The 27188-nt window shown below is 40.6% G+C and overlaps 1 protein-coding gene across 2 annotated transcripts in view; it reads right to left on the reverse strand.

Moving 5' to 3' along the window:
* The window catches only part of LOC109030866 (arrestin homolog), a 389313-nt gene that overhangs the window by 73471 nt on the left and 288654 nt on the right, over nt 1-27188 (reverse strand). For both annotated transcript variants that reach the window (XM_019042046.2, XM_019042047.2), the window contains 2 exons: nt 18285-18420; nt 1878-2027 (listed from right to left, as the gene is read on the reverse strand). In XM_019042046.2, the coding sequence (XP_018897591.2) occupies nt 1878-2027; nt 18285-18420 (286 nt within the window). The remainder of the gene's footprint in view (nt 1-1877; nt 2028-18284; nt 18421-27188) is intronic.

The raw sequence follows: 27188 nt of genomic DNA on the forward strand, positions 1-27188 counted from the left end.
CTCGAATTAATGAAATTGACACTCATTTGATTTAAAGTATCAACATATTTGATGAATTGAATCAAATGTTCGAAAAATGCTTGAAGCACTCAGAATTTCCTCATCCATGACCGATTTTCCTAACACTATCCTGATTTTTCCTGGTAACATCGAATTTCCTGATATTTTTCGGTTTTCACTGATAGTAGACACCCTGCTGGCTGCAATGGTCAGGCCAATAATGGAATATTTCAAGTTTTACTGAACTTATTTCAGGAAAGAATTTTGTGTCATACGGGGTATAGTATTGCGAACACCTTTGTTACTTAGTGTGAAAAAAAACATGGCGTGAGTAAATTTTGCAACCTCAGAATTGAGGTACATTCCTTCGATTGGAAAACGACGAAATATTTTTATACTCTTCTTACGTAAGTATTCCAGAGGGGATTACTGAAATTTATAGAAAAAAGCGGTAGACAAAGAAGGAAAAGAGAGAATGGAGTGATTCTACTGGAGGAAGCGGTTGTTTACAATGGACTAAGGAGGTAAGCAATAGACTAACTAACGATAACCCATGAGAAACCCTGTATAGTTAGCCCTTCATTTTCCCCTTGGTCTATAATAACCACGCGTCTCAACCAATACGGTTGCTTTATTTTCCCTTAATCTTTTTTTTCTATCGCTATGTCTATCAATTTCAATAATCAACCCGCAGCTCCTTTCTATTCTAACTCCAAGAATTCCGAGCAGGGAATTTTCGCAGGGAGAATTCGGCGGTTGCACCACGAAAATCCACGTCGAAATGAGGCCGTGTCTTCTAGCGAGGGAAACACAGCAACTGACTTGAAAAAGAGCGTACCTGCCCCGAGGTTTTCAACGCCAGCTAAGCCTTTCTTCCAGTTGGCCGTTCAATTGTTTCGGTAAGAGTAATTTACGTTTCCTTGCGCTTTTACTGAATTTTGCGGCTTCTCACTTCCCCCGCATCGAGCGTGGAACAAATTTAATTGCCATTGTTGACCCTCTCCCGCCTCATTTTCTACCCTCCCCCTTCCCCCCTTCCCTCCCCTTCCTCCTCCCGTCATCAACAGCCACCGTGCGAGTATGTGGGGTGGGTAATTAATTATGAGCACTGGTACCAACCTCACCTAATTAGAGGAAGACTGACGTTTATCTTTATTAAAAACTAGGGGATCCTCTAGCTCCCGTTGAGCCTTCCGCGCTCTCATAAATTGTTTCTATGCTAAAGAGTAGGTATTGTCATTCAAATCCTTAAAGTGCAGAAAAACTCCGCCATTATTTTTGTTCGTGTGCAAATGTTGGGCTTTTGTGGAGCTCGATGTTAACGAATTAAGCGACGACAGAAGACTAAAAGTGATGATAAACTAATTACGAGCTTTTGAAATACAAACAAATGAAAATGTCAAAATTTTTTAATTAGTGTAATCAAAGAAAATAATAATTGGACCGCGTTAAACAGAAAGGAACCAAGCCACATCAGCTATTGCCTTTAATTGGACGATTTAATTTTTTACATGAAAACGATTGTGCGGATTTTTGTGCAAATTAAGTGAATATTCTACACCGTATGAAGCAAATTCATTAAAATTTTCAAAGAAATCCGCTTAAACGTTCTCTTGTAAAAAATTAAATTGCCCAGTTAAGGCATTTGCTGATGCGGCCTGATTCCTCTCTGCTTAACGCGGTCCAATTATGACTAGCCGCTTAGTGCCAGCATGTGCAGTTAAACTTAAAGGTAACAACATATTAATAAACTTTGGTGGATGTTTTTATGATGCAATAATCCAAATAGATGGTAACACAAATACTGTTTCTAAAAAAACGGGTAAAAAAATAATTATGAATAAAAAGGAGTTGGTGATGAGAAACTTGGAACTTACCTGTAGGGGAGTGTTTGGTTCTACGACTGCTTTCTCATGAATTGGGTATAGCTGCGCTAAGCACATAATGGCCTCATTACAAAATTTCAGTCCCATCACCTCCTCGTCCTCTCTACCGTATCTAAAAGTTAAGGTCACTTGGCCGAACACCTGGAAACACACAAAAAAGGCCATTGTGAGGCTTACATTTTACCCTGATTACCAAATTTCAAATCGCAAGACATTTTATATATGTAAGACTGAAGTCATACGTCCATGGCTATAAAATGACTCATTTATCAAAACGATTTATCTGCAAAGGGAGCTCCGAAGAAAGCAAAATAAGCCTATTTTGGGCTGTTTGTACTCCAAAATTTCTATCGAGGATCGATCTTTTTTGTGTGATGAAGGCCGAATACAAGGATAAATACGACAGTGCAAGGCAGATGCTTGAGTAACAAAATCAGCGCGACATCAAGTGAAATTTTGCGGGAAATATGGCAGTTCTACTGGTTTTGTAAAATCAACTTCCAATGAATTTTGGGTAAGCTCCGTCCGACAAACCTAACTTGCTTTTCATGGTGCTTTATCTTGACGAGATACTCAACACATCACTCATCAGACTGAGCGGACATACTTTTTTCATCCCCGAAATGATTTTTCGCGTCACGTCTTTATATACCTAGGACGTAGTGCCAAGACTAACATAAAAATGTAGACAAATGTGTCACATGGACGATGATGGTGCGATAACACGCACTTTGATTCCTGAATTTCAAAAGCTTTGCTCTAATTATATTCCTTAGGATGATATCACCATCCATTCCGAGACAAAATTTCGGGCCTATATTGTTGTGTAGGCAAAAAAAATTTCACGAAATTTTCCACAGCGATGCGATGATGAGGAAGCCTCCAAAGTAGTAAAATACAGCGAGAAATCTGTACCTCCGCTAACCGAGTTACGTTGTTTGATAGTTCCGCCGCCGATACGCTATTTTAATAATTAATTCAGATGTGCTTCAATACTGCACGCTCCTGGTCAAAATTAGATTACGGTTCACCGACCTACATCCATTGACCGCAATTCACTGTTTGCATTCGGACGGTTTGTTAACTTGAAGTTTATTGGACCAAACATTGCCAGTTAAGGCTGCTAATGTTTATCCTCCCCATCCTCGTGGTGAAAGGGTTTAACTTGTCACTCAAAGTATTACTCATAGAACCTAGCTTATTTGTCATCATAGTCTGGACAAGCACGGACATATAGTCACACGCAGCTCGTCCTGGAGTTGGATCATGGGTTTTTAGTTCCGATTACAATAATTTCCAAAACTTGGACCACCACGCCTCTTTGTAATATAGGAACAATTTTGGTGGTTTAAAGGTGGTTAAATTTGTCACGAGTAAACTTTTAATTGCCGAAATGAGGAGCTTTCTTCGCACAAGCACTTTCCTTGATAAAACTGAGAACTAATGTCGGGAGAAATTTTCTATGTCGTGATGAATCTGATTTTTCTCAATGCTCAAACACGAAGTTTTCCAAAGCATCACTCGAAAGGACGGAAATCTATGGTGAACCGAGGTGACGATGGCTCGTGGAATCAAAAATTGAAGAAGCATCTGAAATGTACACTGCGAAAATGAATAGTATTCTGTTTCGACCTGTAAACAAGTCCAGGCTACCGGTAGATCGAGAACAATGATATACCAACTAGGAGACAAATAGAATGGTTTACAGTCAATTCGAGTCATTTTAAAGCCACCAGGCGGGCTGATTATTGAAATTGATCGACAACTGTGGACGAGGAGCCAAAGAGAGAATGATGCGAACCTATTCGAGGAAGCGAATAATTTCAATGGACTTATAGGAGGTAAAGAATAGACTACCTAGCGCTGACCCAAGTCTATAATTCCCCCGTTATTGTTAGTCAAAAAATACCACTCGTTTCAGCCAATAGGTCTCAATTTTCCTGTCGTCTTCTCGGTCTATGGATGTGTCTATCAATTCAAATAATCAGTACGCAGAGTCGTTTAGAGTGAATTTAAGGCAAATGAACTGTAATTTACTCAAATTTTACTTGAGTGTACAACCAAAGTTAAATCGGTATCATCGTCGCTCATCTGGCGTGAGGGCGGCGTAACTCGATTTTCACGTGATTCCGTTCTTCGAATGACTCTACGCTTTCGAGGGCCCGAGTAGAAATTGAAAGACGCCCTTACGTCAGAGGTGCGACGCTATCATCGACGGTATGAGAAGCTTCTTTAGATCGCAAATGTTCCTGATAATTCCTTAAGGGAATTACTTTCGCAAACATTTTTTTCGGAGTTTCTAAAAATTGAATAAATTCTATTTTGTGCCTGAAAGAAAAAACCTTCCCTGAATTTTCAGGGTTAGGCTGAATCCATTAACTTTTCACGCAAATGTAGAAAAGAATATCCTTACTTTCAACAGCGCACTTAATTTCTTTCATAGAAAAAAAAAAGGGAGTTGGTCGCTTTATGAGGATGTGTTTAGCCCGTAATGTAGGTAAGCACAACACGGCGGTGTTATTCCGGCAAAATCCAAAATTCGAAGTATAAATAACGAACCACAAAGTCCGTTTTTTGTAGCTCGCAGTTCAACTCATATAAGCTCAAATGCTAGAAATATTTGGTTTCATAAAATACACTATTTTCTAGAAAATATGAGAAAAAGCGTCGTTATCTATGTACGTCACAGACGAATTGCAATAATGTCCGAAATGCGAGGTCCTGGATTTTTTTGTCCATGGATTTCTTTTGTCATAACGGGGAACTGGAGATGAGAATTGGCAGCGCTGGTGTGAGGAAATATCAAGAGGCAGCGGCTAGCTGGACGCTACATAAACTAGATTAAATTCCAGCTTTTGAGGTAGTTAAGTGAATACTTGGAGTTGGAGTGATGAGCGCCCGTAGGGGTTGTCGCCGTGGGGGCGGGGGTGGTAACGGGGGTGAATCGGGCTGGAACCGGGTGAAATTAGTGTGGGGCAGTCGCCCTCGCCAATGGCCAACGGAGCGCGCCGCTCGAGCTAGAGCAACAGGTCCTCCTAGCCACGTTGCCAAGTCGACTAAACTTTGCGATAAGGAACGTTTAATTGGACCGCGTTACGCAGATATAGATACACATTTTTACGAAGCAGCCCAAGACAATAGTAGCATGGAAAAAACAAGGGGGGAAACGGAAAATAAGGCTAAAAATATAACACTAATAACCCGAGACGTTTCGACTCAAAATTCGACGTATTTCTATCAAACAGAACTATGTGCAGGTGGAAAAGATGGGGTGTGTTCATTCGTGTTTTTTCTTCTTTTTTGAGGAGCTTGGCAGATAACGGAACGGAGATGGTGACTCTTGCCGAATTTTCTCGGTCGTGCGGGGGCGGGGGTCTTTGGGTATGCGCGGCGCCGCGGCGCACGCCCAATTCGTGAGTTGTCCCCCAGCTCGAGGAGCTCGGATAAATCTTATTTCGAATTTTAAACACCCCCTACGTTACGTCCCTCCTTCTCTCCCCACCCACGCATCCACCCGCCACAGTTATTGTACTCACTAAATAGATTTGTTGGCGGTTTTTGTTGCGCAATCTGCGTGGCTCTCCAAGCAGATGGAGACGTTAAGTGAGATATTCTGGAAAAATTCGCCCTCACCTCTGCAGCGAACTTTTTCCCACGGCCAAAACAGGGGATTAAAGTTAGGATAAAGGAATCAGGTGCAAAAAGGCAAATCGCTTTTAATGTAAAGTTCTTCCCAAGTTCCGGTCTATTGTAATTATTATCCAAATTCAACGATTCAAGTGGCATATCGACGGTGAAACTACCAAACCACGTATCTCGGTTTGCGACGTCGCAGACTTCCTGTCATACTTTATTTTTTAAATGAAAAACTACTTAACATCCAGTCTTGAAAATTTCTGTGATTTTTCCTCTTTGTGCGGAGAAAATTCCGTGAAAATTTCAAGGAATGATATTGATTTGGTCAACTTCAAAAAAATAAAATGTGAGCGTAGATTTTTAAACACCGCAAACGAGATACGTGGTTTGGTAGTTTCACCGTCGATATGTTCAGTGGCGTGGCGTGCTTTGCTTGCGATATATCGATGAATCTGTCATTAAAACCTATGAAAAAGGATCGATATACAGGGTGTTCGCAACCAACACCGTGAAAATTGATTCTTTACAATAGCTTCAAGTAGGGAAATATCGATAATAGATGATTGACGCTGTATACGTCCTTACGTCCCACGCAGTAAAACCGTTCCGGTTCCGGTTATTCTGCCCTTCAAATATACATATATTTGTCCACGGTTTTTGTTGCGCAATGTGCTAAAATCTCCAAACTGAGGAGGACTTCAAAACAGATATAAAATAAGTACAAATAAAAAATCCTGACTTTTGTGGCAAATGTTTTCAAAAAGCATAGTGCAAAGTTTGGATTGCTGAGTCGGATGAAAGGGGGCTCGTGCCCCAAAAATCACCTTCGGAGAAGATTCCTTCCAAAATTTCATTTTATCTTTTATTCGAGTAAATTATAATGAACTGATTTGGTGGTTTCGTCACTTTGCGTTTTTTGACAAATCGACTTTTGATTTGTCCCCTGTAAATACGAGAAGATAACCTCAAGTTCAAATTCTGGGTGGAATTTGTTGCATCAGCTTAACACGATACTGTCATATAAGGAAGTCATAAATCAATGAGTGGATTGCGTTAATCACTTAGAAAAATTCTATACATTCCAAATGACGTGAATACGGCGAGGTTATATGTTCGTTTACGCAAGCATTGTACCTAGAGTGAAGTGCATGAAATACAGAGTCAATAGCATGAGCGCTGCCTGGATGGCCATTTTGCGGGTAGGTTTTTCATTCGGGGAGCATTCTGGAACCAATGGCGAGGCGTAAATGATCGATTATCGATATTCACCTCACTTAAAGCTGCGATGAAGAATCGATTATTAAGGTATTCGACACGAACACATTATTTATCGATCCCTCTTCATAGGTTTAAATGGCAGATCAATCGATATAACGCAAAGCACGTCACGCCACTGCCTGGAACACACTTAAGAAGAAAATACCAACATTTTCGGAACATTGAATGCTGAAACTACTGGGTGTACAAACTGGTTTGAACTGAATGAGTTGGGCAGCCAATGCGCAATGCGTAAAATATTCTTACAATATTGTAGGCGCTAATATGCGTTCACGCCGCGCCGCGCCGACCGCACTGTGTTTGGTGCAATGCGTGAAGTATTCCGTCGGTCTCGTAGGCGCTAATACGCGCTTCACGCCGATCGCTGTATGTTTGGCGCGATCATTTAAAATCGCGGAGTTGAGAATTTCTCAGTTTGCTACTTTGGTTTTTTGTGCCAATGCACTAAGGCCGAAGCTTCATTACAGGGCAAAAATAAAAAGTGAAAAAAACTTGTTACTAAGATGGAGTTTTTGCACACTTTCTTTGGATTATTCCCATGTAAAATATGCTGCATAAAATCCAACTAATCTTCGCGGATAAGACAGGAGATGAATCAGAAGTTCGAATGATCATCGATTTCTCTCCCGGTTATACAATGCCTCTCAATCGGGTTTCTTTACAATTAACTAGTTTAAGTAAATTAATTATTCTAGTTTCTTTACTCTCACAATACGCGTTTATTTACCTATATTCTTTTTCGTTATGATCATCTTCGTAGGTGGTAATATGATCTAATAATAAAGTTATATTCTTTTACATTTCACTAATCTTCATTTTTATTTTATTAAAACTTTCAGTTAAACAATGTAAATAATTTTCAAAATTATAAATATGAATTACAATGTAATTCAGTAGAGGCCCATAGGAAACCGTAAACTGATGAACCAATCAGAGAGCAGCACGTACATGGTAATACTTTCCCTACATAGATACTTTACCATATTTTAGAAATTATGCGCTCCTTACTTAAAGCTTCATTCGTTAGTTTCTCATCTTACTTGCTTTTATCCGTTCATCCGAAAAATACGTGAAACCTCTCGAGGAAATGAAGGAAAAGGGGAAGCTGCCATAGTGGCGAGGCGCGAATGAACGATCATCGATATTTCCCCATCTGAAGCTATGGTAAAGAATCGATTATTAAGGTGTTGGTTGGGAACACCCTGTTAATTGATCCTTTTCCATAGGTTTAAATGGCAGATCAATCGATAATCGCAAAGCAGGCCACGCCGCTGAGCTGCCTCCGGAAAAGGGCACCGCGCCAGGAAAGTTGATCAGCGTCTAACGACGAAAGCAGAAGCGGGAGCAACTCAGTGGTTGGTCGTGCAGTGTTGCAAGATTGTGTTGAAAATCATCACTTTCCCTCATTGAAATCCATGTAAAATATCCACGTTTCATCGCATAACCTGGCGACCCTCGTGGTGCAGATGCAAAAATACCCGGCTCTTCATCTTTGATTGGCGTCGAGTTTCATTATTTCCTGCCGCTCCACAGCACCGCCGCGCCGATCCGTCCCGCAGTGCCGCCCCCTAATGAGTCCGTAATAATCCCCGTCTCAAATCCTCCCCCTCTGGCGTAAGGGCATATCTCAATCTCCGTGAGAGCCCCAGGAAGCATGGATTCATATGTAAAACAGGGCCCACGCGGAAATTGAGATACGCGCTTTCGCCTTTACGCGCTGCGGGAATCGGTCGATTAAGCGATAGCCGGGGAAACAGAGGGGGGGGGGGGGTGTTCGAAGATACCCCAAAGTTGGATCCTTCCTTAGACGAATAATTATTTCGTAAGGAACAGATAGCAAGCGCGTTTTCCGATTAGACGAAATGCATTTTAAGGGTTAGCTATTGATGAGGCCGATGTTCTGTGGGAGCCAACAGCAGTGAGTGTTTAAAATGGATACCGTAACAAATCTGAATTAATTAGAGAAAATCAATGATGGTATATCAATTATGCTGAGCACAAATTCTTGTTTAGATGATTTCAACATGTACATTAGAAAATATTCATCAGGTCCGTCCAAACGCCAAATTTCTACATTAATGGCGTAGAGAAGAAAAAAGGAGGTGTTTGCACCTTGAGGACTGTGTACCCTGTGACGTAGGTCGGTACAACCTGATCAGCAAAATCCGGAATTCGAATTATGAAAAACGGACTATAACGTCCGATTTTTTTGCTTAAATCAACTCATGATATAATTTCAAACACTTCATATAGCATACATTTTTTCCATAAACTACACCATTTCCAAGAAAATCAATGGTAAAAGTCGCCGTACCGACCTACGTCATCAAAAAAAGTCCAAGATGCCCGAAATGCAAACACCTCCTTTTTTTCTCTATGCATTAATGGAGATATTGCCCATGAAAAGAAAAAACGTATGGCACATGTTCGTCGTGATGGTGAATACCGTGGTTCCTTCCACCTTGGTTTCACCAGCATTTTACATCGAGAAACCCGTGCAAATCTGTGTCTCACCAATCTCAGAAACCATGGTATGCGCTACCGCGGTGGATGATGTCATATGCTGTATTCTTCGATGAGCGATATCTGCGTTAATATTTGTATTGTACGTTGCAAAGTGCTTCAACTCAGGGTGTCTAGAATTCTTGAACATGCTCATTTCCTAATTTTCCCTCGAAGTTTTCATTCCCCAAGGATTTCCGGTTTCCCCCGATTTCTTCCGGTCCTAGAAACCATGCTTTAAGGTGAATCCAGGGTTCGATTAGGGATATTTCAAGATCAGAGATAGCGCCACCAGTCACCACTGAGAATTTCACTTTCCTTCGACGATTACTGAGATAATATTGTTCAAATTACAAAAAGCAGATCCACAAGATCCCCTGGATCCCCAATCTTGAATAAGTATTACGGTTTTTATTATTTTTGCGAATATATACGGCTGTTCTGAGCAGCGCGACGTGGTGGCCAAATCGCGAAGTTCCAAGCCTGGATTCACCTTAACTCACACCTTGTCTAGCGGTGCTTTACCACCAGTTTAATCGAACCTTCATCTTGGAAAATCTAGATATCCCTGGAAAATAGGCTTTTGGATCTGGAGTCCAGGCTCTTAAAATTGACAGGGAAAAATAATCTTGATTACAGTAATCCCATTTCCCGGGACTAGTTCCAAATTTCGAAACTTTTGAAATTTTCCTGAATTTTTCCCGGAACTTTTCGAATTCCCGAAATTTTCCGGTTCTTATGCATTGTCCGGAACTTTCTCGGAACTTTTGAAAAACTCTGAAAAGAATCCCGGAAATTTTGGAAAATCTAAAAACAATCCCGGAACTTTTGACGAAAATTGAATGGGAGCAATGCTTGATTCAACCGGGTGTTCGCTTGAATCAAAAGGAAATCCGCTTAAATTCAAAGGTTTTCAAGCAAAGATCCGATTTAATCAAGAGTATTTTTTCTCGTCAAATTTTCTAAGAATCTGGGTTCGGATCCAAGAGAATGTTTTTTCTAGTGATTGCTTCTCAACCTTGCTCCAAGGAACAATAACACCAGAGGTACCAACCCTCTGAAGGAGTGAAAAACTAGGTATTTAAAAAAGTTTGTCACTGACGGCAACATCCACCCTCACAAGGTTGAAACGCGAGCCCATGAGCCGAGGCGACCTTTATAATTAGCCCCCATCAAACGGCTCAAATGACCACAAAAACTCAGGTCGACGTTCGCGCTCGTTAAAGGTCTTTCTTTTGGGTCGTCCGCTTTCTTACCTCGCAACAGTTCCGTACCCCAGCTCTTCTTCAATTAATCTTGACTCAATCAGACTCCATACCCATGTTCCCTCAACACCTGCAGCCTTGAATGGACCGCCTTCAGCAGAAAGGAACTAAGCCACATCAGCCATTGCCAAATGTAACTGGGAAATTCAATTTTTTACAGGAGAACGTTTCTGTGGATTCCTTCGAATATTTCAAGCAATTCACCTCGCACTATGCAGTAAATTCACTGAAATTTGCACACAAATCCGCTCAATTGTTTTCATGTAAAAAATTAAATTGCTTGAATAATTTTGACAATAGCTGATGTGGCTTTGTTCCCTTCTGCTTAACGCGGTCGAAATGGCTGCGGAAAAAAAAGTCGCGGTAACGGATTCAAGCAGCGCAATAGAGATAGGTCGAGAGAGGGTTGGATCCGCATGGTAAAGCAGTCTTTTGCCGATAGGCGGCGCTTTTTGATTTCGATTTGCCACTAGAGCTCTAGTATAGTAGGGCGCTCAAGCGGTCAAATGGCGCACCAACTCATCGATGCACGGAACGTCATTTAGGAAAATTTATTTTTTGATTACCTCATAATAGCTCTGTGAATACGATTAAATGCAAATTAGCGTGAGAAATAAATAACAGTCCTAAAACTCTCTTCGCTATGCGGTTTATAGTTATTCTATAATTACTTTCGAAAGTTCAAGATGCGCGTTCTGATTTCCGAAAACTTTTCCACCGGTGATAACTTTATTCGGAGACCTTAGTAGAATTCGCTTACATATAGGTTATGTGTCTTTGACTTATTTGTCTTTGGCTCTGGCGACGGTAGGTAGTTGTTACGCGTTTACGGTTTCCTTGGTAACCTTTGTTTGCTATCAGCTGATGTCGAGTAGTATGACTATAGGAAGCTCCAACCACGGCATTCTTCGAAAAAAGCGCGAAAACTTATAGATTTGAATTTTCAAATTTTAAGAAAAAAAAAATTCTATTTAAGAAAGCTTTAATTTAGTTTCTGTAATTTAGTTTTTAATAAAAATTCTGAAATAAAGTAAATATATATTGGTTTAAAAGTTGAATATTTCTTCACTTCAGGCAGACCCTCAATGCTGAGCGCTTCTCTAATTTTATTTGGGAGGCAGACGGACGGAGGCCCGTAGCTCCATGAAGGTCCTTTTACGAAAAGGGTCTTTCTTAATACCTCATACCGCCGTACTAAATAAAAAAAATTGTATGAGCTTTCGGAAGTTGTCAAATTGTATTGGATAAAATATCAATTTTCAGGGGAATGTTTTGATATTTTTCTTCTAATTTTTTAAAATTGTTTTTCACAATTTAACCCAAAGTATTTCGAAGAAAAATATTAGCAACTTTTCTAGTTGCTCTAAGAACTGGGGAAAAAATTTCTGAAAAAAATGAGATGGCATTACGTTCCCTATGCTAGGGTATTCCCTATGGCGTTCAAAACTAGGAGCAAAGGGCTATCGTAAAATTCTAAAACTCGCCGAAGAATCTGAGAGCGATACACTTACTTCGTCTGTAGTGAACAAATGGAGATGGCTATTCTTTCCGTATGTAGATGCTCCATAAATGACCTACTAGAACACTGCCAAAGAAACGTTTATAGGAGGAGAGCGCTCCTACTAGTTAAACGATATGTTAAAAATTCCGATCCTTTAACCAGTATCGTAAACATTTAACGCGAAAATTTTTGTGAGAAAACTCGTGCCATGTTAAGTGAAGAAGGATAAAAATTTTCTCCCTGTCCTACCTCAACGTATTTATAACATTCTGAGTGTTTTGGCCTCAAGACGTAACATCAAGAGCAGACTAAAATTTGAAATGGTAAAAGGCACAAGTTCTGAAGGTAAATTTTAAACTTGAACTCACCTCGTGCAAAATCATAAAGACGTTAGCTACCTACTTCATTCACCAAAGGCTTCAATTCTGTGGCGTGGAAATACCCAGAAGGGGTTTCTATTGGTCCGAAAGGAGAATTTCTCTTTGGATTCGTAGCGCTAAGCAGTGTTCTTTCTTCGACTTGCTTTGAAACCCCACGCATGGTTTCCGACGAGGCCTCTTTCCGTGATAACTGCGCCTTATTCTCAACGGGTTTTAACTTCAAAGGTTGCTTTAGTTAATTGGTTCGGACTCCTTCCTGGCTTCTAAATTGTTCCTTTTCAGATTGAGTGCCTACTGAGTGAATACTCATTGCCGATTCTTACACAGGTTGAAATTGAATCTACCGACAAAACCCGTGTAATGTGCTGCTGAAAGCCCTCGAAGAGAGGAAACTTCAAAGGGGGAAAAATCTCCTCAAATCAAAATACATCTAACATGGAAAAAGATCGATCGAAGTGAGTTGTAAGGCTGCTGCATTACTGTAAGAGCGAAAATAAAAATTTGAGAATATTAAACCAGTGGTTGTTTGAACGAACCCATCGTCCTTCATAAAATCGATTTGCTGAAAAGTCGTTCGGATGATTCAAAATCGAAGAATTTTATCTTCAACTCCATATAAAAGGCCTTTTCAATTTCATTTAAGGCAAGGCAGCAGCACATGCTGAACTCTGCATGCTCACGTGGTTATGTCTCGGATGAACTAAAACTTGTAACATACCTAAACTGATTACGGTGAACGCACGAGTCGTAAGACAGTGTGTTGGAGTTTTTTAGCGTATCAAACAGCGCATCTCTTTGAGGGAAAATCGTGCTTGTGTGTGAGCTTCTTCCCTCTGTATTGAGATATCAGCTTTATGCTGAATTTTTAACGCACGTTGGCTTAAAAACTCCAATATACTGCAAAACTTCTAAGGTTAGAAATCGGCAAGGAAAGGTATCACTTTACTGAAGATTGCAGCAAATACAGCTCTCGCTCGCGGAACAACGTGGACGTATTGCTGTTTTGTCCGATACAAGCTCATTTTTACTGCCTCCTCATAATTCTTGCTTTGATAAGAGGACAAATTTCGTTTTTTTAACTGAATCAATCAGTTCATTTAAAATAGATTAATCAAGTGTTGCAACTGCAAAAATTGATGGAAAAGTGTTCTATCTACTCAGGGCCACGGTCGAGGCTTCAGGCTATTTTTGTACGTGCATGTAGCCCTTTATGCATCGTACACGTCTTCTCGTTAAGGACGGACCACTAGACAAGGTCCACACGAAAGACTAACGTCACTTGTTCTCTAAACAAAATCTTAAACAGAAAACGAGCTGATTTCCGGCCGGAAGCATACGATCAGTTTTTCTCGTGAAATTTGGAGGAGCAAACGTATTGCGTTGAACTTTAATAATTCGTACCTGTCTAAAGACCTTGGTCTTTTACCCCAAATTCAGTCTCCATATGACAACACGCAACACATTTTTTGTATGAGCAGCTAGGCTCTTTCTAAAAAAGAGCTTACTGCACTAAAAAATCGTAACATTTATCGTCGAGTTAGATGCCCAGCGAGATCTATCTAAATGTCGGGACGTCAAAACTCTGGAAGCATACAAATAAATCACCAAATAGACAAAAATACGTTCAATTTAGGGATAGAAAAACTTATTTACCCCTACAATCGACGTATTTTTGTCTACTTGATGGTAATTCTTCCGCGTCCGGAGTTTTGACACCCGACTTTCAGAACAATCTCGCCAAAACGTCGAATTTGATAATGAATGTTACACATGAGGCCCCATTTGAATTTTTCTTTTTGAAACGATCAATTCGCTTGAAATCATCCAACTGGTCTGTGGTTCGAAAAAATTAGGGGATTTCATTTCTCAGTTTCCTCCGCTTCGAATCTCTCCTTTGACGTGAACTTGGCATGCGTATCAGTATCAGGATGAGACGCTTTTCTCGAGGGTGCCGAAATTATTGAGAAATGAAATCCTCTAATTTTTCAATAATTCACCAGGCTAGTTGGATAGTTAAGAGGAAATCAGTCGTTTCTGCACAGTGTAAATAAAAACTAAATGGGATCTCATTTGTAACATTCAACACCCGACTTTTCGAAGGATCTCGCAAAACGTCGAATCGGACGATGACTGTTACAAATGAGTTATCCGACTAGGAAATTCCAATTTAAAAAAATCAGAGGATTGAATTCCTGAATGACTACGGCACCCTCGCGAAAAGCGTCTTAGCCTGGTACACACGCCAAGTTCACGTCAAAGGAGCGATTCGGAGCGAGGGAAATTGAGAAAAATTTACTTTGAACCACTTCTTAAATGAAGTGTAAGATTGCGTATTCATTACACAGGAACACGCTCCCCGTAATTCCGTTCCTTTGGAGAAAGGGCGTATCCCTGTTCTCGATATGAGCCGCGGAAAGCTTAAGCGACACGGGGCGCAGGGCCACCGCTGAGAATGAGATACGTCCTTCCGTCATTTTCCGCCACGTTCACGTTTCCTCGTCTTTGGAGAGCGGGCTTGTGCCTTTTTCTCCTTATTAATTTCGGGAGCTCGCTTTAAACCTCCCGTCACCTAACAACCGAGAGAACTCATATTTTCTCGACGATGTAGCCGTAGCCTTCGCCGCTTTTCGTCAATGGGATTGTTGACTCTTGTTTCGGTGTACACACTGAATAATAAATCCAGAGTTCTCTTCACGAGAAGGCGTCACTAGATTTATCCGTGAGCCTTCCAAGGCGTCGTGTTATATGGACGATGGAGCCTTCTCAAAGTCTAGATAAGCGCTTTTATCAGAGCGATGAATCGTTCGGCCGCGAGGAGAGAAGGACGAGTATGCTTTCGCGATATGAAATGTGTACGGACTACAAAAGCTCAGAGTCAGGGACTGTTTCGTTGCTTACGCATGCGAGAAAACTAGAGATGGAGAGAAAAGAGGGGGAGGGGGGGGGAGAAGCAAGCGAAAATCGAAATGGAATTCTCTCTTTCGTCTAACATAACTGAAAACATATTTTCCTTGAGCTGACCTAATATAGAAAACTTATTTTTTAAACACATTCATTTTCATAATTGGACACAATTGGACCGCGATGAGCAGAAAGGAACCAAGCCACATCAGCTATTGCCATACGTAACTGGACAATTTAAGTTTATACAAGAGAACGTTTGCGCGGATTCTTTTGAAAATTTGAAGGAATTTGCTTCGTGCTATGCCAAAAATTCACTCTTTGCACAAATATCCGCAAAACTTAATAGCAAATAAATTTGGCAATAGCTGATGTGGCTTGATTCCTTTCTGCTTAATGCGGTCCAGTTCGTCGTTTTTCGAGCCATTTTAAGGTTGCGAAATGATAGATTCAAACACATATTTTTTTACAAAAATAAGATTCGGTAACATGCGTAGAAAATTTTACCGATTTTTCACGTGTCAGAAGAAAATCCACTGAAATTTTCAATTGGCAAAGTCTGAAAGTCTAATGAGACACAGTCGGAAAACAGTTTTTCAGTAAAAATACAATTTATCGTGAAGATGATCATGAGAAAAACTGATCGGAGGCAAAAAAACCCAACAATCAATATGCAGTTAAAAAATCTTGTCCATCAATCATATTTCAGAATCTCTCGTGCGTGTTCATCAGTGCTTTTGTTTCTGTAGGCTCTTTTTCACATTCAAACTGGAACTCTCAAAATGCTCGAAGGTGCATTTTCTGGCTCTATCATTGGCCAGCGGTGCAAGTCGGGGGGCTGCATGACATTCTATCAACGATTTTTTGTCCGCACACCTGTTTTGTCCAGTATTTAACGTCCGCAAGCAAAATAAGCAACAGTAACTTGGTCCAAGCGTTATATTTTAGTCCGTATGTAAAATTATATGTACTGACAATACCGAAATGAGAAAATTGAGAGAGAATGAGGTGATGATATGGTGACTCATTTTTTAAATGGAAAGTTACTTTCTTCTTTTTATTCATCTTTTCAAATTGTCATTGGTGTATATTTGGTTTTATTTCTATCCTTAAAATTTTCAATATAAAATGAACCTTTAGATATACTTTTTTTTTTCAAAGGAAATGATACAAACGGAAGAATGACTTCATTTTACAAATATTTACATTCTTAAAACGTGGCACATATTTGTAAAACATTTTCCAATAGATGGCACACCGATATTAATCTCAATGAGCCGTAGTTGCGTTGTAAGAAACCTTACAAAAATGAATAAAAGAGGGAAAAAAACAAAAATCTCGCAATCTTTGGTTTTAACCCATTTCTACATTGATCTTTTGAGTCAAATACGTCCAATTTTGAGCGTTTGATTGCGCGTACACCACGCTGCAGCACAGTAAAATCACAAAATATGAGAGAAAATATGAAAGTATTTTCGAAATCATTGATCTTAAAATGGAATCATCTTAATATTTACAAAACACACATTCTAATTTCCTTCAATACATATTTTTTTTTTTAAATCAATTTAAATGAGAATAATCCATGCAGATTTAGCAAAAATTTCAAAATCATGAGTTGAAAAACGGTGACTCCATGAGTTTATATATTAGAGCCTAACACAGAGCGGAGGCCCGGAGGGGCAGCGTGCTGCCATGCCAGCGCAAAACACGCGCTGGCGCCTACAAACCTAACAGGGATACTTCACGCATTGCGCAATGCGTGAAGTATCCCTGTTAGGTTTGTAGGCGCCTGTGCGTGTTCCGCTGTAACCGGCCGTCGGTCGGCGGCCTCAAGCAACTATTTCACAACACAGGTGTTGCATAGTATCATACGAAATTGAAGGAGCTCAAACATATTAAGAATGACAGGCATCCTTTAAGAGTACGGAGCTTCCCTTGCCAAATAAATTAAGATATTACGGCACAAAAAGAGAGCGGTAGTCGAAAAACTCACTAAGTCCTAGCATCCATGTGTAATAACGTTTAGCATAATTTTTGAATTTCATTAAAGAAAAAAGTGACGGCAGAGATATTCTTGAGTATGTCGTCAATGAGATTTCATTCTCAATCAAGAATAAAATCGCTGAATGAAAGCGGGTTTCTGCTTTATGTAAGTGACTTTTCTTTTTGAATAAGCATCGTTTCTTCTTTGAATAAGCATTATTTTCTTTATTGATCCAAAAGAAATTCTTCCTGGCGATTAAGAGCATATTTCGATCTGCTTGAATCAAGTCATTTTTTCCTCTAATGAAGTCAAAAATTATACTAAACGTTTTTGAATACGGATACTAGGAATCGGTAAGTTTTTCGACTACCACTTTCTTTTTGTCGTCATCACTCGATTTAATTTGTGACGAAACTTGGTGCTTTTGAAAGATGCCATCATCATAATTACCATAACTATATTCCTCACCAATAAATAAGGATGTGTAAGCAAAGTCAAACAAGGTCAAGAAAGTGTCCATATCAGATAGAATATTCAAATCTATATAGATTTATCAGTGGCTTCAATCTAATATGAAACTGTGCAACACCTCCGTGGAGAAATAGTAGCTGGGAGCGCCGTGGCGCGCCGCGCCGGCGCCGACGCCAAGTTATCGTCCACAGGAAAAATCTAAGAGCTTTTAGCCGAGGCAAATCAAAAGGTTTATCCGGTTCAGGTATGAGGAGATTGGATTCTCGCGAAAGATAATTAAGTAATGTTGAACCAAAAAGGTGTAGAGTGTTTTAGTGAATTTTCCCCCATGGAATTGACACGTCCCCGCTCTTACCAAGAATCTCGACTATAGATTTTTCTCCGTTGGATCAAACAAAACAAAAATTGGCTTTCGGGCAATTTGTGCTCGGCGCTGCGCGCCACGAACCGGCGAAGAGAAATGTTCAGGTGGCTCACCTTCTTGTCCTGAAGATATTCTGGGTCTACGTAAACGACACCCTGGATTTTGTCTATACTTTTATTCGAAATGATGAGGTCTCGGCTCCCCAGGTACAGCGTGATTTTGTTGTTCGGAGCTGACTTCTTGAACACCCTGAAAAAAACATAAAATGCCAACTTAATTATTGTGCTACCGAAAAGAATGTGCCATTTTCCGACTGATATGCGAGTTTTAGGCTTTCATGGAGCTGTTCGTGATAAATTTAAAGGAACAATATTGTGACAAAGTACCAGAAAGCAAAATATTCTAGTTTAGATTTTGACGTTCGAAATGAGTTCAAAACTCCCATGGGTGTCATTCGGTATCATTCAGCCCTTCCTCGTAAATACAAATTTTTCTAGGGCAATTCAGACTGTTCACATTGGGTCCTGAGGCCGTAAAGGCTCCATGAGCACCCTCAAACTGGTGAGCTAATCCGAGAGCGGCACAAGCAGAGCAATACTTCATCTGTGGGCTGATTATTGAAATTGATAGACAAAGGCACTGACAAAGATGACAAGGGGAATAATAAGGAGCAATCCTGTTCTTGGAGGCGGGTGGTTGCAATGCAATGCATAAAGGATGTAAGTAATGACTAGAGGCATACGCCGAAAGATCCGATTGTTAGTCCATCCTAATCTCTCTTAGTCTGTAAAAAACACCCGTTTCAACTAATTGGATCGCCCCATCTTCCCTTTGTATTCTTTGTCAATCGCTTTGTCTACCAATCTCATAAATCGGCCAGTGGAAGAGGAGAAGGGAGCTTTGAAACGCGGAATGGTTCGGACAATGGACCACGAATCCAACAGGCAGGCTCTGAAATCAAGTAGTACCAAAATACCAAGGTATGAAAAACAAAGGTATGATCTTCTTACACAACCATCCAAAATTGACGGAAAGCGCAGTTTAGTTGGCGCTGTTTCAGTCTTGGCGCGAAGTTTAGGCTACATTTCCCGCCGAGACTGAAAATTTACAGCGCGATATATTTTATTTTCCATTTAAACTAAGTGTAATTTGAAAAGCTTTTGGAGAATCCCCCATAACTCTCTATCGGTAACGATATTGGTTTAAGAATTAAGAAGCATTTCAACATTAATCATACGGTTGTTTTCAATTGACAACTAGACAAGGCACGAATTCAAGCATTCTGATACATGTTTCTTAACCAGAATTTCACGTAGAACACGATTTGCACAACGAAAATTACTGAAACCAACTCTTAATGAAGATATTAACGTTTTTATTTCACATTGGTTACGAGGAATTTGAACTGCCCGCTCACAAGAAACTCAAAGCTCTGCGTGAGTCAAATCGCGCACTTCAACGGTTCCAACAAGCTTCTCAATCGAGCAATGTTCATTCCCACCATGTGTTGTTCAAACTATAAGCAATTTGCTATAGCTGAGCCAAAGCGTCAGGATTGAGGTTGCCAGATTTTTATATCGCAGAGACTGTCATGATAATGTTTAGCGCGCGATGTGAATCACGTAGAGCATTGAGTTTTCATGAGCGGGTGGTTTGAATTCACGCATCAAGTATCATTAAATATTTTCGTAACGAGTTGATTACGGTAATTTTTGTCGTGCGCATCGTGTTCTACGTGAAATTTCAGTTACGAAACATGTATCAGAATGCTGAAATTCGTACCTTGTCTAGTGTTCCATTCGCTCTCAACTTTGTCTGCAGAAATTGTCATTACAAGTATGTTGTGCGTGCTGATTTCAGCTCATTTCATACTTCACTTTTTGAAGGCGTTTCATGTGGAATTTGTTACGATTATTTTGTGCGTGCCAATTTCAGATCATTACATACTCGACTTTCTGAAGACGTTTCATGTGCGCAAAAATAGCGCACCCTCTTTGAGAACAACAGAAGTAGAGATTAAATAAATCGCTCAATCCTTACTTCCTTCATGCTTCAACAGAGTGCGCTATTTTTGCGCACATGAAACGCCTTCAGAAAGTCGAGTATGTAATGATTTGAAATTAGCACGCACAACATAATCGTAGCAAAAATTGACACGGACGCAATTGAAGGCGAAACAAAAAGGAAAGGTATTGTGCTTTTCTCTAAGTCTAAAAGTCAAGAGATGAAATTCGCTTATTCAAGGCTGCCTTAAGAGATGACCGAAAAATGCGTGGTAGATGTACCGGTCACAGACTTTTCTTTGGAAGGTATCCGCCTGTGCAGGTAATCCAAGCCACGCTAAAATTAAATCCATTTCACGAGTAACCATAAACAATCTCACAGATTTACATAACACGAAAGTTATACCTGGAATCAATGTTCATGACAAAGCGCCGTAGAAATCGTGATTTCCGCTCATGCAATATTTCCCCAACGAGCGGTATAATTAAAAGACTAACTACCCCTTCTTACGTCAGGGTGGAAAAGGGATGAGGAAACGAAAGTGACGTAATTCGAGGAGGCAGTAAAACTAGGTTAGTGAGATATTCTGCCGTTTCGGATTTGACTTGCAAATCGACTTATTTTTGATTCGCACGGTGTGTCCCGGGGTGTACGATAGCTCTCGACAACAGTACATTCAACGACACCGCTTGCGGCGCTGAGGTTCTTGGCGAGGCCGCCAGGTTGCGCAATCAATGCCCAAAATATTGGAGGGAATTCGATTTTTTGGGGGGAAATCTTGCAATCTCGCTTACGGTCGTAAATACCTTCGGGGCGTTCGAACGGCTTCCTTGAAAAAGAGCACGAATAGGATAAGAATGACAGTGCAGATATGCGGTTATTTGGACAAGTCGTTAATTTTCGGCACGGTGCGAATCAGCAGATGGAACAACCGTGGGGGTGGGATCACAAACCAACCTCTCTGATCCTAGTTTGTCGCACGTGATTGCCTTGAGGCGGGGGTATTATTTTAGATGAATCTCGGGGAGGCGGGCGAGCGGCGAGATGCGTTAAAGAGGGTAAGGAGAAAGGCAAAATTGGACGTATTTCTGTCAAACGGAACTATGCGTTTGACAGAAATACGTCCGATTCAGGAAATCAACAAGGCCCAGTAGCCGTCCAATAAGAACAGAAATATATTTTTAGAACTGTTTTTAAGATATTATTGACAATAGTTCGTAAATTTTTTCCAAACATTTTCCAGCCGCTTATACTCGTTTACGCCAGGTGAATGAGTAATGGAAACAAGACTGCAATTGGATCGCATTTAGCAAAAAGGAACCAGCGCGATTACAGTGTTTCCAAAATCGTGCAACTTCCTCTTTCCTTTTGAAAATACTCAATGCATGCACAGTATTAAAATTTACACAATTATTTTCCTTTAAAATTACCAAGTTTTAGGCGGGAAGCGAAAACTATTTGCTATTCCGAGAGATTTTTTAAAATATTATGAAGAAGCAACATTTTTACCACACTGTAATCGCGCTAGTTCCTTTTTGCTGAATGCGATCCAATTATTTTTCTATCCATTGAAATCTATGGATTCGAATCGTTTCTCTCAGGGGCAAGGATCTTCAGTTTATATAGAAAACCAAACCTTTCAGTCGATGCGGGTAACCGACATTTTTGGTGACAGAAACCGAACATTAAATTGGTTCAGACAATCGAAGTCTTTGGTAAGTAATATCGATGGCCCAAAAGACCAATCGCTTATCTCCATTTGCGACGTTGCAGATTTTCCGTCATACTTTATTTTATCTTTGAAAGACTAGCCAACGCGAATACTTGAAAACCTCCTTGATTTTCTCTCTCGGTTAGCAGAATATTCTGTATAAATTAGAGGTCATCAAGTTGACTTGTTTCTCTTTGACAGAATAAAATAGAAGCTGACATTTTGAAACACCAAAATGGATACGTGATTTCGCCTTCAGCCATCGATATATTCTCAGTCCGGTTGACAGTATCCTCAGCCATTTGAACCGAATTAAAGTTCCTATACAACTGCAAATTTCGGATAACTGGACCGAATAATTTGGTGTTTCATGTAAAATAAAGTCATTTCCTCGTGTATTCTGGACAGTCAGAGTGAGAGTTGAATGAGATTGTCAAAAACTGCACGGGTGCCAATTTTAAATTCACTATTTCAAAAAAAATTACGGAATAAAAACCTTAAACATTTTACGTAAAAAGAATACATTTTATTCCAAATGTTCTCCCATAAACTAATGAAATGCCGATTTCGCATAAATTTCAATTATGTTTTTCTCTCTCGGTTTTGGTCTGGCTCAGGAGCAGTAACATGAATTCCGCAACTCTATTTAAAGCTATAACGCGCGTCCGGAAAAGTTTAATTGTCGGCTGAAAGATGATTTGTTGGTGCTTGGAGAAGAATTTGAACGTAAAACCCGATCTACAAAGCGAGACGTAACCAGCCCTTAATATCGTCGCGCCTTTATTTTCATATTGCAAAGTAATAAATCCTCTTCCCATAAATGGTGCCAAATTTAAAGTTTATATTATTTTATTTGGATGGTATTCATCCTAAATCTGTTCCCCCACATTAGAAATTATTTCATATTTTTGCATTGCAACCACCTATTTCCACCAACGGGATCACTCCATTTTTCCTCCGCTCATTCATCTATCAATTTCAAGAATCAGACCACTGATCAATTTAAAACCAAATGAATCGAAATGTCGTTAGAATTGAATCAAAGTTGACTTGATCTCATGTGGACTTCATTTTGCCATTAAGAAGTACAATTTCTGGCTCATCTGTAACAACACTTATGTGTAAAGACAAACTAATGGTACATATGTTGTTTCTAAACTGAACCCGAAATGATGGTTCCCGATTGCAAAATATAGTTCATTTTCGATACGGGAACAAAATATCATTATTCTCAAGAGCATGGAGGTCTGAAACAGTCTATAAACCTCAGCAGAAGATACGCCTCCGGAATTTCTCGGATTAAGTCACGGATGGGATGACCCCTCTCGGGTCCGTCAATCTCATCCCCTTCGATCTCCGAGAAAACAGCCCTCAAAGGCGCGCGCGAGTCAGCAAAAAAACCCCTCCGATTCATCGTTTCGCCGAGGTAAGAGCACAACTCCACTTTGAGATAAGCCCTGTCGTCGGTATAACTCTACACTCCCAGGACTCACGTCAAAATGGAGTTGTGCCCCAACGTCGGGAGGAATTGCACGGGGCACGGCAGAGCGGAGCCATGAGTGGTTCCTGGAAGATATGCAACTTGCTTGGTTTTCCGCTCCGGTGCTCCGTGTCTCCTCTCGACGTCATATGAGTCCGCGGCGAAGCCGAGCGTAAAGCGGTATGCCTAACCTCCGGGAGTCAGGCACGGGACGACCGCGGAATTACCCCTATCCTGTTGTCACGTTCACCATGGAAAGACTGTACAAGAGTCATGGGAGGAGTGGGGCCATACTCCCGGTACACGGTCAAAAATTTCCGTCTTAAATGTTAGTCTGTCTTATTTTCTGTTACTTTTTATGTGGAAGATCAATCCAAAGGACTTGGTTGCTCAACACAATGCTGTGTTAAATCGACCCGAGCCGTAGGTTACTCTAAGACATTTGGGCATGAATAAAATATCCTACGGAACTTATGTACTCTCGTTTTCCTCTCTATTATCAAGGGTCGAGACTTGCGAGTGGCTAGCGCATTGGATTACCACCGATGAGATCCTGGATCGATCTTGGCGGCTGCTGACTAATTTTTAACGAGGTCGCAGATTTTCAACACAAAAATTTGGGCCACTTCAACCCAAAGACTTGATTGATTTGATACAAGGAAAACTAATAAAGAAAAAAAATTAACCAACAGGTTTTGTTACTTTGTGTTTTACTTCCTGTATCAACAGGGCTGGATTTAGGGGTTGGCCACATGGGCCGCGGCCCATGGCAGCAAATTTAGGGGGCGGCAAATGTTGCAATTTCTTCAAATGTAGGTATCAAAAAAAAAAATCGGATTCAGAAAAAAAATTACAAAAGAGAAAGGAGACGAAATCTTTCATTTCCTGAGAGTTAAAGTATAGTAATTTCTAATTTATTCGTCTTTCGGTGATTCAAGAGACAGAGCCTTCTATTAGTCTAGTTGAGAGAGAAACCTAACACGCATTTCGGCCTGGAGCGGCGCGGTGCAGGGAGAAATGATGACGAGGACTTGAGATGAAAAGGACTTTTGTCCTCGGCGCGCCGGTCAGCATGAAGCACATTTTAGCGCCTACAAGACTCCACGAATACTTCACGCATTGCGTCAAAAACAGTGCGGTCGGCATGAAACGCATAGCGCCAACAAAACTGAAGGGATACTTCGCGCATTGCGCCAGACACAATGCGGTTGACGCGGTGGCGGAAATTAAAATTATTAAACCTCATTCATGTTTGTTCTTTCATAATTTATTCGTTCATTTCTTACGATATAAATGGAAGGCCTTATCCACACAGAGATAGGTTTATGGAACTTAACTTTCGCGCAAAAATCTGTGAACTTTTGCTAAAGTTGACAGGGCTTTCACAAAAAATGTGCCCAACTCGAGTAACCGTGTCTTATGCACCCCTCCTCCTCCGGCTCTTTCACTTTATGGTTTGTATCGATGTTTCAAAACGAATCAGAAGATGGCGGCAAAATACAGGCGGCCCTGTTTATCAACATACAATTTTGAGTACTCCTCCTTACTGTGCAGGTTCAATGCTGGTAAAAAGCAAATTTATCCGAGGAAAAGGCTACAAGGAAAAATAATATAAAAACGGGAACATTTTGAAGTATTGCAACTGGTTCTCAGGCAGGAAAATTCCTTTAGCTTCAATCTATTTTCATACGATTCTTTTCAGTATAAGCATGTCCAATCATATACTCGATCAACAAAAGATTCTCCAACTTTGCCTCAATGCTATGATAACAACGCGAAAACTGGACGGTCCTGCAAAATTGAAATTATAGGTCCAGGTTTTCTCGGTTGATATAGCCTGAAGAAGTCTCACTCCCCTCATGCGCAATACTTCCCAATGTTCTCTTTACAAAGTAACTTTAGAAAGGTCGGCAACTGACCTTCGTTGCTTTGAGGCCTCAATCAAACTGCATGTCCACTGTGTCTCATGGAAGGACTCTTTGTGTTGTATACGTCAATTTTATAGCCCTAAATCGCGTCCTTCAGATACCAATACTTCAGGATAATCAAAATTGAAACGGTACCTTGAAAAATCCTCGCAGCAATAAAACGCTGTATTTTCATCTCACTTGGACGCATTTAAATCAAAAGGAACTATATTCATTGTGGCATGACCCTTGTCACGCGTGTACTTCTATGTATCTCAAGGCTCATGTTAGAATGAATATAGTTCCTTTTGATTTAAATATCCCCATTTATAGTGTTCCACGATGAAAATAATAGCACCAAAGTGCTCCGTTTGATCAAAGATCTCGTGTGAAGTAAAAGAGCTGTACCGCCATGCCAAAGAAAACCCCCGTAAGAACAATCGGGCAGTGCAAAAATTACCTCTGTAAAATATTATTTTTGGGAAAAGCTAAGAGTATTTTTCCTTGACATTTTCAGACACTTCAAGTCAAATTGCGAGTAAAATTTTCTGAGGAATTTGAAAAAAAAATGCACGAATCTCCTCGCGAATCCATATTTTAATTCAAAGAAATTTGGCAATGCCGAAAAGCTCATACGGCGTTCTTCCTCAGCACAAGAGTTCTTCCTTCTAAGAGAGATCCTTGAATACGCGGTAGCGCCACGCTCTCTCCGCGGAGGCATCTAATTCAATCAACCCGTTTCAAAGAAGAACGAGTCTAAGAATGACGTCTGCAGGTGCGGAAAGTGACTTAGGAAGACACGACGAGAGGTCAAAGAAGTGACGTTATTGAGATTGAGATCGCATCGAGGAAAGTAATAGGGCCGGCTCGTGATCGCAGCGGGGCGGGAGGAGGGGGGGGGGCGGTACCCTCATATTCGTCGCACCCCTGAACCGTCCCGGCTCTGACGCAAGAGCGCATCTCGATTTTTGCATGAGCCCCAGAAAACGTGTGTTAATATGTAAAACGGGGCTCGCGTGGATATTGAGAGAGGACGACGAAAAGACTCCTCTAAATGCAAATCTCCGTGCGGGGTTTTCACTGCCGATGTCGTTTTTAATGCGATCCGATGGAACATAGGCTGTAGGAAATCAAAATAAAAAGGGAAAGTCTGAAATCGAGAGTCCGCGCCCTTTCCTCCTTCTCGGCTTCCTTTTTCTCAACCTTTGCTTGTTTTTCCCACCGTGAATGATCGACTCTCGATATTTTCCCATTTGAAGCTATGGTGAAGAATCGATTACTAAGGTGTTTGTTGCAAGCAACCTGTTTATCGATCCTTTTTCATAAGTTTAAGTGGTAGATCAATCGATGCATCGCAAAGCACGCAACGCCACTGTTCCCCTTTTATATCTAAGTGACGAGGCGTGAATGGTCCATTTTTGATATTCTCTCATGTGAAGCTATGGTAAAGAATCGATTACTAAGGTGTTCGTTGCGAGCAAGCTGTTCATCGATCCTTTTGCATAGGTTTAAATGGCAGATCAATCGATATATCACAAACGCAACGCCACTGTTCCCCTTTTTTATCTAAGTAGCGAGGCGCGAATGGTCGATTTTTGATATTTTCCCATGTGAAGCTATGGTAAAGAATCGATTATTAAGGTGTTCGTTGCGAGCAAGCTGTTCATCGATCCTTTTGCATAGGTTTAAATGGCAGATCAATCGATATATCGCAAACGCAACGCCACTGTTCCCCTTTTTTATCTAAGTGGCGAGACGTGAATGGTCGATTTTTGATATTTTCCCATGTGAAGCTATGGTAATGAATCGATTACTAAGGTGTTCGTTGCGAGTAACCTGTTCGTCGATCCTTTTGCATAGGTTTAAATGGCAAATCAATCGATGTATTGCAGAGCAAGTCACGCCACTGTTCTAT

The sequence above is a fragment of the Bemisia tabaci genome, chromosome 5 (assembly GCF_918797505.1).
Source record: "Bemisia tabaci chromosome 5, PGI_BMITA_v3".
Classification (NCBI taxonomy): Eukaryota; Metazoa; Arthropoda; class Insecta; order Hemiptera; family Aleyrodidae; genus Bemisia; species Bemisia tabaci.